At 43.9% G+C, this 16458-nt stretch overlaps 1 protein-coding gene across 1 annotated transcript in view; it reads left to right on the top strand.

Moving 5' to 3' along the window:
• Positions 1-16337: 16337 nt before the first annotated feature.
• The window catches only part of BEAN1 (brain expressed associated with NEDD4 1), a 110685-nt gene continuing 110564 nt past the window's right edge, over positions 16338-16458 (top strand). Inside the window, 1 exon segment of the mRNA XM_077831270.1 lies at positions 16338-16368. Coding sequence (XP_077687396.1) covers positions 16338-16368 — 31 coding nt within the window.

Here is a 16458-nt window from a genome sequence, read left to right as displayed (position 1 = left end):
GAATGGACCACCCACAAATGTAGGACTTAATTTATGCTTTCTGCAGCAGCCACTAGCCCACACAGAACAGAACAATGCTATAGGAAACAACAAAAAGAGGAGGAGAGAGAAAAGAGGAAACAGAAGGGGCTAGAATTCCTACCACCCTCTTTGTTGGGTCTTGCCCTTTTTCTGCCCCCAAAAGGATAATGGCCAAATAACTCTCCAAAGGCAAGAGGCTCCAGCTGTATAAAATAGCATTATACTAGAGGTTGGGCGTCTCCCAGGCACTGTGTGTTTGATCTGTGGGTACTCACAAAACCTCACCGAAGCTGGTAGGCAGTTAAATGCCTCTGTTTGGTGACAACTGAAGTAATAGAAGCCACTGCCCAAGTCAAAGACTGGCATGGCATGGTAAGGCTGGAGTAGAAGCTGAGCCATGTAGTCTGAAGGATTTTCCCAGGAGTCTGAATGCGGATGTAGGGGCTGGGTATTGTTTAATGGGGCTGTGTATGTCTGAGTAAGAAGCAGCCAGAAACCATGCAAAAAAGGCAGCAGAAGCACCAGACAGCAAGAGAAGCATATATAGTATGTCCCTGAGAGAGAGAGTCGAGAGAGAGCTTTTTGGGGCAGATTTCTGGCTGGAAGGAGGCTAGGAGTTGCGAGCAAAGAAACTGCCTCCCATTTGATTCCAACTGTCTCCATGGAAACAGAACTTTGTAGATTCTTTGTAAATAGACTCAGGCATTTCTTTGATGCAATACTGTCTACCATCAAGTTTCCCCTCCCCCCCTCAATGGAAACAACCTGCAAGACTGAATATAGAATCACCACTCCAGCTAAAAAAGGGGTAAACGCTTAACCTATTGTTACATTTTTCTGGGTGCCTCAGAGAGCTTTCAGAGAACATGTAACTTTCCATGGACTTTTTCCAAGTCTCTGCCAGCTTTCTTTGAGCATCTCTGCAGAGCTGGGTTTGTTGGGAAGAGACCAATGTTAGATACTGGGATCAGATATATCCCTGAACAGAAACACATGAAAAGCTAGAATCTCAAAGGTCCCTTTATGCTGACCAGAGGTCTCAGTAACCCTGGCTTGATCAGCAAAACATCACAATGTTGCTGGTATTGGGCGACAGCTTTCCAGTCAGGAGGCGAAAATATGGACATCTAAAATGGCAGGTTTTTTTACTTTACCTGTGGCCACTGCTGTGTGGCAGATTTGGAGAGTTCCCTGATGGTTTCCACATCAGACAAAAGGACAGGTGGATTCAGTTGACTTCATGGTACTTGTAGCTTTCACAAATGCTAGAAATCCCAGAGAGAAGTATTTTTAAAAAAATAAAAGCATCACCACATTGATGCTGAAAGTTTGAAAAGCCTTCTGAAGCCAATTAGACTAAACTATTTCATATACAAGATACAAGAGGCTAATCATCTTATGTCTGCAGAACACAGCACACCACCTCAGGCTCTGATTTTTGTCAGATCACCACAATAAAATAGGATCAGGTCTGGTGGGTATCTGGATGGGAGATCTCCAGGGAAAATCCAATGTGCTACAGAAATGGCATCAGTAATGCTGGGCCAGGTCTACCTTAAGTTACAGTGAAGTTAGTGGATATTACAGCAGCTGAAGATCTGGCCAATTATTTCCGGCATCAACATGTAATAGTGATTTTTAAAAGGAGAGGAAGCTGCATCAGGAATTTAGTTAGGTAGAATGCAATTTCCTGAGTTGGAATTTGGCCAGGATACTATCAAAGCTCCATTTGTTAAAACCATTGCATCTTTAACTAAGCACAAATGATTAGGACTTCAGTTTTTCTTCAGATGCATAGCCAAATTGAACTGCAGATACAACCCTTTTGAGGTATACCAGTCATCAGTAAAATGTATAAGATTTCATATCAATTGGATGCACTTTTTACCAAAGTAAATATTGCAAATTCAGCTTTCCATACTGCATTTCTTAATTCATTTGAAAGTACCATTAAGCACAGATTAGATGATGCACAGTTGTCTCATGGTTATGTCTTTTATTGCTTAAAACAGAATAATCAAATTGGCCTCAGAAGTGATGTACTAGAGAGCTCACCCTCATAAACGAGATACATTTGGCAGGAGTCATCAGGATGTGCACTTTAATCTGTACTATTTTTTTTAAAGAACTGTTTCTTTAATAACATGTAGTTGCTGATCGGCACTTTGGAACAACCAAAGCAGAGCAGTCTCTACCTTCCCATCTGAGGAATTACACAAGACAAAGCATGAGCTAGAACAGAAAAGTTACTTTTCAGAAGACAACCCAGTTGTATCAAATAAATCAACTTGCTCTTTACTTTCTTTGGCCTATGTTTGTGAGTCTTGGTGGACCGCTTGGCTGACCAGGGCAAGTTTTGGTTTACCAACCAACTCTACAGCTTCAGGGCTGGGTCCAAATGAAGTCAGTGGAAAAAACTCTCATTCACTTTAAAAGAGCTACGGCTGCAGAGATATGGATCAGCACAAAGTGCTCCCAGCATTTTATCTATTCTTTGGGCTTCTGATTAAGGGTTGTTTTTCTTTTAAGTGCTAAGGAGCCTACACTGTTCCTTCCTCATTTCAGATTATTTGTCACTAGCTCACACGGCCTTTCAGCAGCCATCTCCTCAGCTTCTTTTTGTAGTTTTGTTCACCCTTTTGAGGTCTCAATTTCCCCTTTTCCACAGAATTCAGACCTGCTTTCACTCACATATTTCCATGACTAAGATCTTTTATCTATTATTCTGGTTGCTTCTCTATGGTTTCATCCTCTATTTTGAGGGATATCTGGCTTTGTTAAAAAGCAAGAACAGGGATTAATTAAAATCCATGCACCTGCGCTCTTAAATGTGTCCTTGCTTACCAGTCCTTGAATTGCATTTCAGCTGACTTCTGTTTGTTCATGCCATGTTGTTATTTGCTCTCTACTGCATTAAATACCATGCCAAAGTTGCCAGAGACAATGTTTTATCTGCCTCTAAACCCCAGCTCTTTCTTCTAACAGTATATTGTACTGTATAACCCTGAGGATGTATTTGTTTCTCCTTCTCTCTTTTTTTTTTTCCTTCCTCTTCCCCTTGTGCCCTAAAGCCTACCTCATATTTCTTTACAATTGTATAAACCACTTGGCTGCCCTGGTTCCCAATCTCTCCGTAGTCATTTATTGCTGTGCTTCTCTTTTGTATCAGTGACCCTCTCTCCTCTCCTGAGATTTTACATTAACTGCTGGGTTTATCATCTGACCGCATGTTCCTTTTTAGAGGTCAGTGTTATTTAAAATGTACTTAAGTACAGGAAAGTACATTACATTCTCAGAAGGACTCACCTGACACTTCAAGCATCCAATGTTTTTTAAAACCCACACCAGGTTCCACATTAACAATGTCAATCTAGCAGGATACAGAGGAATGCTGATGGAGATTAATGGTCAGATTTTTCAGGGATTGCAGTTTGAAGTGACACACTGACTAACTTTGAACCACCCAACCTCAGAATCTTTACACTCTTTCCAGTCAGTATCTTTTACTCCTTTCAGCAATTCCTCCTCTAAACTGGGGCATAGAGCTGACAAGACCTAGTTCTGTCCTCATTTATGCCTCTGCAATCCCACAGACATAGAAGGCTTGTATGAATTTGGCTGACAGCAGAATATGGCATCCAACAGTTTGAATCTCAATCTCTGTCTCCCCAGACCAGAAGGGTGTTGTGGGGATGACATGCTAAGCTCCAGTGAGAAAGGAGTGCTTTGTGCTGTGCACGTGCATTCGTTCAGTCCTTTGCTGGAGGATGTTGCATTTGTACAGGCTGAAAGGAGGAGGAATAGCTACCCTGCTCTGACCATTGTGACAATGAAGATGTTTCAACGGGGGAAGGAGGGAAATGCAGCTTGTTATGACAATACAATGCTGCAGCCCCAAAACACTTTCTGCTTACCCACCCATGACCATAGGTGCTGGGACTAGGGATGCTGGGTATGCTGCCACACCCCCTGGCTTGAATTGGTTTCCATGATATCCAGGGTTTACAGATTGGTTCAATGGCTCTCGGCACCGCCACCATACAAATTGTTCCAGGACCACTGCCCACGAGGTTCTAAAATAATTCTCCTTTCAGGACAGTCTGCAAGAAGAGAATGGAGTGCAGCATGGGGTTGGAAGCTTCATGGCAGAAAAGACCAATGTAATAATAATTAAAACTTCTTGCCTGACACAGGACAAATGTTACTTGGACAGGATTTTTTGGAGTCCAGTTTAGAAATGCAGAGGACCTACTCTACAACTGCTGACAAGGATATGAAAGTTTTTTCCAGTATTTTGTTCTGAAAATATTTTGTTCATTCACTGAAAGTATTTTGTTCACTGCAACCAGAAATGTTATCATGTACGTAACCATGAACTCTCGGAAATGGAGAAAGTTAAAAAGTTAATACTATTAGGCCAAAATATGGAGATCCTCCATCCGATGATCAACAGTTGCTGTTGATACAGAGTTTGAATGAGTGTCTGATACTGACAATCCTCTGTAATATGACAGATCATTTGGAGACATAGCTCCAAAATATTACAATGAAAAATTCTAAGATTCCTTTAACACCTTACTGGCTCTGAATTTCCTGTGAGGTACTCTACTAAAACTCTAGGCATGACTTCAGTTAAATAGCTGTTGTATTCATGGTAAAACCCAGAGAGACTTAATGCGTACTGGGGGTCTATAGGTTTTCAGTAAGGTGCTGTTAAGACACATGACAATTTTGGTAGGAGGAATAATACCAATTTTAGATCAAGTTGCTGTTTCTCGCCTTGCTGTAATTGCTTTTTCTCATTTGTACTTATTTCCTTTGGAGTTTTATTAAACTCACCCTAGACTCATAAGTCTACACAAACAATCTGTGTGCCAGGCATTCTTCTTGAAAGCTCTATGACAAAAGCCTCTTTTAAAAGATTGCTTGTCATAGATAACTATGTTACCTCAATATCCACCTGCACAGAAATGCAGCATAAACCCCAGAATCTTCACAACAGGCTGCAGTGAAGAGCAGTTGTAAAAGGAGTTCAGATCCAAGTATTTCCCAGTATTGGATTTCCCCTTTACCTTCATTTTACCCCTAGAAGCTCTTGTGTTCTGTTGTTTCCGATATAGAACGTCTGTTGTGTTCTGCCTTAGGGATGGATGAATTCTTGTAGGTGAAGTGGTCCCTGTACCTAAGGATACCAATTCTGAAATCTGGTCAGGATTTGGATGCCCTATTAAAAATGGGCATCTTAATTTTGGGCCCATCATCTGTAAGATACTTTGGGTATTTAGGGATGAAAGATACATCGGATCATCAACGATTTCTTACATTAAACACAGTGCACAACCTACAGTATTCTACAGTGCAGATCCCTCACAGGTGTGCTTTAGATATATACTATTTATTATTTATCTACTGACCATTTTCTACCTCCCATTTCTATGTACCAGAGCTTCACTAGAACTTGTGGTTAACTTATAATAAGGAGTGATGAAAAGAGACTCTGAGAATCTGCATTATTTCCAGACAGCTCCTGTAAAGGTCAACACAAAATAAAATGTATAACTAACTGTAAATTTAATTGAGGAGTCAAAGAATGACAGGAAAAGATGATAAAACTGAAATAAAAATTTTCCCTTTAATAGCCTACTGCCAGGCTGGCACCAGGAAATCCAAAAGAAAGAGAGACAAAACTACAGACAAGTGTATTCAGGAGGAAACGTGCACAAAAAGAGGATTGCAGTGTATGTGACTGTCCCTCTGAGAAGTATGCATAAAGTTAGTGAGCAGCAAACTGAATTTAGCTCTTGATCCTTAGTTAGGAACAATTTTTGTTTTTACAAAGTTTAGAAGGAAAAGAATCAGACAGCTTTTAAAAAGAGAGGGAAGACCATATTAGACTTTGGAGGTTCTGGCATGGTTTAAGATTCTTGTAGAGGATTGTTCTGATAATCCAGTCTCCTGAACTAATGTAAGAACAATTTCAGTATTAATTATGTGTTTCGTTACTTCAGTTACTACTCAGAATTTAGACCCTAGTATTATTTTAAAATATCTTTTTATTGGTATATTTATTTAGATTATGAATTTTTTTAAAATATATTTTTCTTCTCTGGATAACTTGTGCCTGAAGAAGATCTACATCATCTGGGAAAATACCTCTAGCAACTAATTTTTAAATCTATAAGCATATTAATTTCACATGTTCTACAAGTGTTGGTTGAAAGTTTGTATATACTGATCTATACAGCATGTTTTTAAAACTCTATCCACTCAAGAAAAACAGGTGCAGTTCTCTTAATAATTCTACAGCATATATTCAAACTTGGTCGATCCTTATGCTGGGAATTTATGGCTCTTCAATTACATTCAAACCCATTGCTTGAAAATTGCCAGCATAACAGCTGAAATTGTATTGATCACTGAAGACTATTTTCATCCTGGGATTTCTTGGAAATGTGTTCTAGAGAACCCCAAATAAACAGTACGATTTAAAAAACTAACATTTTGTCACAACTCTTTAGGAAATCCTGATCCATTTTACAATGGATCTCAAAATGGAAATAGAAGTAACTTGGAACAGTGAATCTGTTTAAAAGACTTCATTAAAAAAAAAATGGAAAAAAAGAGGCGGGAGGGAAACATTAAAAGGAGGACATAGCTAAAGGAAATACAGCACCACATGCTTTCCCCTCCCCCCGAACACAGAAAATTATATCACAAGCATGCTACTAACTTAGGCTGAACTTCTAAAAGCTAGAAAATTCAGGTAAAATCTCAGCCTGATTCTGCTCCCATTGAAGACAACATCCTTCACACACATGCTATTCTTCTCATGAGACAAATCCTGATCACACAAGCAGACCCACTGAAGTCAATGGGACTACTCAATGAGTAAGACAAACAGGAGTTGATTTGCACATTGCAACACGTGGAAATTCAAATCACCAAGAATCTGCTCCTGCTTCCACTGACGTTGATAGCAAATATCCCAGTGACTCGAATGAGAGCAGAACTGACCCCAGTGTTTGTCAAGCAAATATTGACAAGTCAGACACTATATTGCCATAGTGATAACACTGATATCTAACAAGGTAAGCTACATCAAGAAGGCAAGATCTTTGACACTGAGAAAGAAAAATGAGGTAACCGAACAATGCAAGACAGACCAGAAGACAAGGTAAGCTACATGTGAAAAATGTTTACTTAGAAGAGAAGGGGGTAGTCCATCTTCTATCAAAGTCTTAGGTAGTTTAAACCTGAACTAGGGGTTTAATTATCCTCCTGTAAAATTTGCAAGTCAAATGTATGTTACTTATGAACCAGAAAGTGAAACAGAGACTCACTGAACACAAGTGAAGTGTGAAAAGTAACAGCAAAAATATAGACTTAGAGACTCAAGGTCAGAGGGAACCATCATGATCATCTTAGTCTGACCTGCAAATTGCAGACCACAGAACCTCACCCACCCATGCCTGTAATAGACCCCTAACCTCTGGCTGAGTTACTGAAGTCCTCAAATCATGATTTAAAGACTTCAAGTTACAGAAAATCCACCATTTGCACTAGTTTAAACGTGCAAATGACCCGTGCCCCATGCTGCAGAGGAAGACGAAAAACCCCAGGGTCTCTGCCAATCTGACCTGGGAGAAAATTCCTTCCTGACCACAAATATGGTGATCAGTTTGACCCTGAGCAAGTGGGCAAGACCCACCAGCCAGACACGTGGGAAAGAATTATCTGTGGTAACTCAGAGTCCTCCTCATCTAGTGTTCCATCACCGGCCACTGGACATATTTGTTGCTAGCAGTTGCAAATTGCCTACATGCCATTGTAGGCAGTCTCATAATACCCATCCCTTCCATACACTTATCAATGTCACTCTTGAAGCCAGTTAGATTTTTGCCTCCACTACTCCTCTTAGAAGGCTATTCCAGAACTTCACTCCTCTGATAGTTGGAAACCTTTGTCTAATTTTAAGCCTAAAATGGCCAGAATGTAATCCATTTGTTCTTCTGTCCACATTGGCATTTAGCTCTTTGTCCTCCGTGGTATTTAAAAATATTTCTCCCTCCCTCTAAGGTGTTTATAGAGAGCAATCATATCTCCCTCAACCTTCTTTCGGTTAGGCTAAATAAGCCAAGCTCTTTGAATCTCCTCTCGTAAGGTAGGTTTTTCATTCCTCGGGTCATCTAGTAGCCCTTCTCTTTACCTGTTCCAATTTGAATTCATCTTTCTTAAACATGGGAGACCAGAGTTTGCACACGGTATTCCAGATTAGGTCTCACCAGAGCCTTGTATAAAGTTACTAACACTTCCCTGTCTCTACTGGAAATACCTCGCCTGATGCATGCTAGGATTGCATTAGCCTTTTTCACAGCCGAATCACATTGGTGACTCATAGTCATCTGGTGATCAATCAATACACCCAGGTCTTTTTCTGCCTGTCACTTCGAATTTATACCAGAATTTCTTCTTGTTAGTCCGTAAGTGCCTGACCTTGCACTTTGGACTTTTAAATTTCATCTCATATCTATTACTTGAGTTTACAGGGTCATCCAGATCATCTTGTATGATATTCCGGTCCTCCTCTGTATTGGCAATACCTCCCAACTTGGTGTCATCCGCAAATTTTATTAGCGCACTCCCACTTTTTGTGCTAAGGTCAGTAATAAAAATGTTAAGTAAGATTGGTCCCAAGAACAATCCTGAGGAACTCCACTAGTAACCTCCCTCCAGCCTGACAGTTCACCTTTCAGTATGATCCATTATAGTCTCTCCTTTAACCAGTGCCTTATTCACCTTTCAATTTTCATATTATTCCCCATCTTCTCCAATTTAACTAATAATTTCCCCATGTGGAAGTGTATGAAATGCCTTACTGAAATCCAGGTAGATTAGATCTACTGCATTCCCTTTGTCTAAAGAAACAAATAAACAGAAAACCAATCTTCTCCTCAAAGAAGAGGTCTGGTACGATCTACTTTGTGTAAAACCATGTAATATTTTATCCCAATTACTGTTCACCTCTATGTTCTCAACTGCTTTCTCTTTCAAAATTTGTTCCAAGACTTTGCATACATGTGCCAGTTCCTTTAATATTCTTGGATGGAAAAGGAAATCTGCAAGATTCTGCAAGTTGTTTTTTCTCAAACTTGAGGCTCTGTAATTCACTTTCTGTTGACTCCAGTCATTCTGTAAGCTTGTGGGTTCTTAGCATGGACTTGTTTTATGACTCCCCTCCTGTCTCTTTCCTGGAACTGAAGTCCTGTTTCCCATCCTGCCCCCCTATTTGGGACTCTACTTGTTGGAGAGGTCCTATCTGAGTCCCCAGCTAGCTTGTTTAATGGATAGTTCAGCCTATATTTCCATGGTACGCTGTTGAATTCAGGATTCTGTGTGGGTCCCCACAGCATGCTGCAGGGTTTAAGATTTCATTTGGGTACCCATGATGTCCCACCAAGCCCAGGACTCCTTCTGCTGGCCTGGAACTCAGTCTGGGTCAGTATGGTACCCTGTTCAGTTTTCTTTATCTGGGCGTAGGAAAATTATTCCTGCAGGTCCAAGCTTTGTTTCCTCTGCCCTTCAGGCTCCCACATGACCCTAGGCTAACTCTTGTTCTAATCTGACCACTTGGTTGACTGTTTCCTCCCCGTGAGAGGTTTGCATTGTCCAACTCTTGTTGGCACTTTCTAAGTTGATCCCTCAGTCCTCTGGAAAGGTTGCAATCTCCCTCTCTGTCTCCCTTTCCTATCCTTACTCCAGCCTCTTGCCCTCTTACTTACTTTCCTAGTCAGCCCCGGATCCCCCTACCCTGCCGTCCTAGCCCCTGGTTATACAAGGGCTGAGAAACCCACATAATCTCTCCCTAGAGCTATTGGGCCAAGGCAGGCCCTTGACCACCCAACACACAGTTGAACTCTCCAGCTCATCTTCTGCAGTGGGGTAGATGCAGGTCTCATCATGGATACAGAAGACATGTGCTGGGAGGTGTTAATCCAGGCTACATACTCTCGCCTCATCTTCCCGAAACAGAGTGCACCCACAACCCAAGTCTACAAGTCTCTTAGCTACTATTTTCCCCACCCTAAATGCTTCTACACACTGTAGTCTCCCCATTACTTTTAGAGTGGGCTCCCACCACTTGGTCCCACTGTAGTAACAGCTTAAGTAATCAATAACTGGGCAATTTCTTTTAACATGCTCAGATTGGCCACACCTGAAGCAAACCATGTGGTCCCCTTCCAAGAGTACTTCCACTAGTCTGTAGGGCTACTCAGGTCCCTTGTAGGTCCTGCGTGCCCCCTGTGCTTTGGCCACTCAAGGTCTTTCCCTCTGGAAAGCTTCCTGGGATCATCCCCTGGTGAGCTCTCGTCAATTTACCATACCGCCCCAGCCGCTCATCTCCTTCAGCCTCAAAGCAGGCTTCAGCTTGCTTTGCTCCTTCCCACACTGAGGCCTAACCCAGCTCTGCATCCCCTGAGGTAGAACCTTCAGGAACTACTACAAGATGACCTGATACAGGACTTTATTCACTGAGCTAGTCTTCAAGCACAGCTTGAATCACAAAGTCACAATTTCTGGACCACTATCCATGGTCATGTCCCTTGTGGGAATGGTTCTACCCAAAACTTGAGTCTACAGACCTCAGGAGTCAACTCTAATCGATCCAAGATGGCTGCCTTCAGATAGGAGTTCACCTGCTCATCACTTACCACTCAGTTAGCTACCAGCAACTCGCCCATGCAGGCTATCCAAGTCAACTCCTCCAAGTCCACTGCCTTTGCCATCTTGAAATGTTTGGCGGAAGGCTTAAGGGTCATCCTCCTGTTTGAGCTACACCAGGCCTAGAGCCAACTGGCCCCCAGTCCTATCACCAACTGTGTTCGGATGTGGTTCAGCCTGCTTCTTCATCCACTTCTGTTTGGAGTGCACTTCTTGCCACCTCTGTTGCATGAGAAACTGGGTCTCCTGCTGTTGTTGTTTATCTGCATTACCATTGATTGTGTTAGCAGGGCCTGGATCTGCTGCTGCTATGTCACTAATAGGTGGAGCTCCCCCTCAATCTTCCCCCTCATTCTAGGAGTGGGCTGGAATCTCACTGTGTCTCCAGGCTACATTTCCCCCTGGCTCCAAAGCATGCTACACCCAGTTTATTTTTTTAGAGGTTAGCTAAAAAAACTCCTTGCTCAGCATCAGGGCCACTCCCTCCAAGGGTCTCTGGCACTCCTGCTCCTGGCAGCTTCCCAGTTTCTGTCAGCACAGCTCCCTTCCTAGAGCAACAGCCACAGGGCTGCTTCCCTGAGCCTCTGGCCCCATGCTCCAGAGAGCCACCACAGGAGCTGGCTCTGCTCTAGGACGGGTCTTTCCTCCCTAGGGCACAGCCTGGGGCGTGTCAGTCAGTCAGTCTCCTACAACTGCCTAGTCACAGCCCAGCCCAGCCCTCTTTAATTGGCTGGATAGGGCTCACCTGCCCCTGGTCCAGGGGAGCTGGGCTTAGCCGATCTACAGGGACCAGCAACCCTGTGACACCATAGTCAACACCAGTTCAGCTAAACCACAGTTGCAAGACAGCCCATTGCTGAAACCTTAATGCAGACAAGGCCTAAGACACACAGTTCTTAGTCAAAAATATCTCAGGGTACGTCTATACTACCCACCACCAGGATCAGCGAGCAGTTATTGATCCAGGCCGGGGGGTGGGGTGGTCTATTTATTGCGTCTAGACTAGACGCGATAAATCGACCCCCGAGCACTCTCCCGTGGACTACTGTACTCCAGCGCCGCGAGAGGCACAGGCAGAGTCGACGGGGGAGCAGCAAAAGTTGACTCACCGTAGTGAAGACACCATGGCGAGTAGGTCTAAGTACGTCGACTTCAGCTACATTATTCACGTAGTTGAAGTTGCATAACTTAGATCAATCCCCCCCAGTGTACACCAGTCTCTTTATACCTATATGTTGTCCTGTATTTCTGGTCCCTGCACCTTGACTTGGGAACCCTTGTCCAAAGCCACATCTCCTTTCACTTCAAGGTGCCTTTCCTCAGTACTGAGCAGGGGTTAGTTTAGTCCAGGTGGGCATGTGTGTTAATCCTGTCCCCCACCCTGTCTTTGTCAGGCTCTGAAACACAATGGAAGTTCTCAGACAGGTACAACTTTAATCCATGCCTACTGGAGCCAGATTGTCTGGAGCTGCTCTACATTGGGAGCATTCTTCCACTGTTAACCTAGCATAGGTGCACCTGTGCTAGCTAGGAAAGGAATGCTAGTTTAGACTAGGCTTAAAAGACGGGTAGATGACACGATGGCCAAAGTGCCTGTATCTGCTATCTCTGCCGGAGATTCGCTGGTGCTAAATCAATGGTCATATTCTAGACAAGGCCTGGGATTCTCCATCCGGATAAGTTAGTCCCACGTCCTCCCAAACAACCATGCTCACATTTGATATGGTGAAGTGTTTTAGCTAAGGCCCATACTATGTCCCAACAAGTCAATAACATACATTTCATTACCACCTTTTCCATAACAGTATGATGTGAGACAATTTATTTAAATGTTAACTTTTAAAATGTTTAAGAGATGTCTGGGGTGTGTTAGTCAATTAGAGATATGGTTAAAATATTAATTTTATCTTACCAAAAATGGACAGCCATTTCAAAATGCACCCATCTGAGTCACCACATTACTACCACTCTTCAGCTTCAATTCAGCACTCAGCAACAGCAATCTAAAGGAAATTCTTAGTTGCAGAAGGTGGTGATGTGGTTGAAGATCCCTGTCAATTCTATAATCTGTACTAGTTGTGTGGCTTAACCACAAAGTCGTCCCTGGATAGAAGAAAAATATAAGATCATCCAGGAATAAAATTATCTGTCTTCAGCAAGGGCTACTCACTGAATGTCCATTAATTAGTACAAGAAGAAATAGTCACAGCAAATGTCACCCCTTCACAGTTCCATCCATCATGGTGATCCGAATGTGAATGTATCTGAGTTTCCAACAGTCTGTCAAGACCCACATTTCAAAATATTAAGAAAAAACACATTCTGGCATGACTGAAGGAAAATAACATGGAGATACAGTATGTAAATCACAAGGTAAAGACACTTTTGAAATACAGATGCTCCTTGTTTTGTGATATTAGCAAGACAAGCTAGTCTGAATATGAACAAACCTTGATAGCTGAAACTCAATATTTTTGTCCTTACACTTGCTCTCTGCATGAAAACTTAGTGTTCAACACAGCAAACTGATCTCGGAGTGTGATTCATTCATCTTCTGTGGGATTCTCTTTATAATTAAAAGTCCGCTTTGTCAAAACCAAAAATATGAATTTGATTAAATATAAATGTTCCTATAGTATAGCCCAGGAGATGCACATTATTGCTGCTTTATTGCACCAAGTGTGCAAATAAGATTCTGACCTGAACTCAGCAGTATGTGCTGGTTTCATTCAGGTGCATGACTGACCCAGAAAAAACACACACAATGGAATGTGGGAGAGAACGTACTGTATGATCTCCTTAATCATTAAGAGGTCAGAAGCCATAAGCAAAAATCTATACCTATTCCTATACCTATCTATATATGCATTTAAATGTGTGCACCGTGTCAGTGTTACTGACTGGCAGGAAAGTTGTGTGTGTACTGTGAAAATGCTACAGTAGATTTTATTGGGTCATATTATATATTATATGGGCTGACCTAGAAAAGCTGTGCTAAGTCACAGTATATGCTGCCAAATGGGAAGGGTCTTTCATAAAGAGATGTTCAGATTTTTTAAGTATTCAGCTCAATAAGGAACTGTCCTACATCAACATTTTCTACAGCTTCTCCCTCACTCAAACCTATTAATTCCTCTAAGCGACAGTGGACTGCAGACCAGGGGAGCAGGAACTCCACAGTTCCAATGACTTAGATGAAATTTAGTAAACTTGGGCACCTAAACTGACACATCTAAACAACACTGATTTGTTTCTCAGAAGCACTGAGCATCCACAGCTCTCATTACAGATGGGGCCAAAGATTTTCAAAGACAGAGCCCTGAGGCTAAGCAATTTGTTTTTCAGAAGTACTTAGCACCAAGCAGTTTCCCTCTGAAGTCAAGGGGAGCAGCTGCATACTCAGCACTTTAAAAAATCTGGCAGTTTATTTAAATGCCTAATGTGGATTGAGAAGCCTAAATTTGTGTCTCATACTTTTGAATAATCTTGGCTAGGGTTAGCATTTTCTGTAAGATAAAGCACTAATGCTGATGTCCTGGTTAATAGGGGTACATCACCAAAATTGGCATAAAGTCCACCTACCCAGAGTTGCTCTTGGAGTTTAAAGTGGATAAAATATTCTTAATATCTTACCCTAAACTGCTGTAGTGTGTTAATGTGTACTGTTGAACAACTACTCATTTTTGCCCCTGAAGTAGCTATATTTTATTGCTAGGTGAAGCAGTTCCTATATACGGCATATAATTTGTGAAACACTTTGCAATATATCTGGATGAAAGACACTTTGGATTTGTAAACACGGCAGCTGGGAGCATGCATCCCAGCCCAAGTAGATAAAATATGCACTAGCTCTGCTTGAGACACACACACTGAAAGTCCACTTGAATGAGTGCACTAAAAATCACAGTGTGAACACTGCAACATGGGCTAGCAACCTGAGTTGGGAACCAGGGGTCAGGTAAGCTTGTACTTGGGTGGCTAACTTGTGCTGCAATGTCTACACTGCTAGAACGGAGTTAGCCTGTGTTTGTCTATCTAGCCTCAGAGAGACACTCCCAGCTGGAGTGTAGACATAACAAATTATGACTTGTGCTCATAAAAGGCACCTGTTCTACCAAGATTGGATGCAACTCTCTAGACAGCATAGCCTGAGGAAGATGTTACAAGTTAGCAACTGACTTTTCAGGGGTGAATTTTAGGGTGGGGGTATTTGTTGACAATGCTAGGCACTGTATAAACACTATACAGAAGAGACAGTATTGTTTTCAGAGGGCCCTGTCCTGTGTGATGCTAACAGCTAACAGACTTCAACACCTATGGAAATCAGGGAGTTGAAGCTATTCAGCATCTCACAGCGAGTATTTCTGGGAATTACACAAAATGTATAGTGTCACCAAGGCAAATCAGCAAAGGCCAGGAGACATACTGAAGTTCAACAAAGCTTTATATATCATTGGTCACTTAGATAAAAAGAAACCTAGAGCAACAGAACAGAGCAATTATCAAGTGACCCATCCTGTGTTGTCCCACCACAGCTTCTGGCAGTTGGTGGTTTAGGGACACCTGGAACATGGGGTTGCACCCCGACTATCTTGGCTAACAGCTATTAATGGATCTGTCCTCCATGAATTTCGCTAGTTCTTTTTTTTATCCCAGTTACACCTTTGGCTTTCACAAGTTACATCCCCTGGCAACGATTTCCATAGGTTGACCATGCCTGGAGCACCTTACCAGAGCAAGAAAATGACATCGGATTTACAAACAAAGCAGAACCTTTTCAATCCTCTCCTCACTACCCCCTCCCCCAAAGTGACAGCGAGAGCAGGAGGGAAGCGAAAAGGGAAACGGAGAGCGAAGTGATGCCCCCCCAGCAGACAGTTCCCAAAGTAACCCCTAGCCCAAGGCTGGGTTTCATCAGCATTGGGGGGAGGGAACAAAAAGCAAACCCTGGTGCTGGAGGAGGCTATCGGGACCCAAAATCACGGAGCTAAACTCCGAAAGGCGCTCAGCCTCCCCGGTGCCTTTGAGGATTAGCTGGAGGATGCCCGGCGCAGGGCCGGGTGCCGGACCAGCACCTTTCGCTGCTGCACGCCCCGCCTGGCGTTGGGCAAGTCACCGCCGCTGGCCGCCTCCGGTACGGTGCGCCCTTCCCGGAGGGCGAGCGCTGCGCGGGGTTATCTGGCCGCCCGCGCCCCGCGCAGCAGCGGCTGCCTTGGCCGTGTGCGGGACCCCCGCTCCGCCGCCCGGCAGGACAGCGGCTCCGCGAGCGAGCGAGCGGGCAGCGAGCATCCGCACCCCCGCGCAGCCTGGCACCGCCCCCCTGACAGCGATGGCCCCCGGCCATTGGGAGGGACGCGCCGCCGCCGCCTGCTGGCCCCTGCTGGGCTGAGGTCACTCGCCGCCCGCCCACAGACTCCATGGGCGCCGGGTCCCCGCCCGGCCGCCTGCTGCTGCTCCGGCCCGCCAGACCCGAGGAGAAGGCGGCGGGCAGCGTCAGTGCCTGGGAGCCGCGCTCGCCTCTTCCCCTGCAGCCGCCGCCGCCGCCGCGCCGCCGCCCATGAGCCGCCTGGGAGCCCCGCGAGCGGTCGCCGAGGTGTATGGAGAGCGCGGCCGCCTGTGTGTGCTCGGGTAAGGGATGGGGGGGCGCTGTGCCCGGGGGCTGCCCCAGCCCTCCACCGCGTGGGGGGCACCGCCCTGCAGAGACATCGCCGCCCACGG

Source organism: Eretmochelys imbricata, chromosome 12, assembly GCF_965152235.1.
Source record: "Eretmochelys imbricata isolate rEreImb1 chromosome 12, rEreImb1.hap1, whole genome shotgun sequence".
Taxonomy (NCBI): domain Eukaryota; kingdom Metazoa; phylum Chordata; order Testudines; family Cheloniidae; genus Eretmochelys; species Eretmochelys imbricata.
The sequence above is the reverse complement of the archived record's forward strand: the minus strand, read 5'-3'. Positions and strand labels throughout refer to the sequence as shown.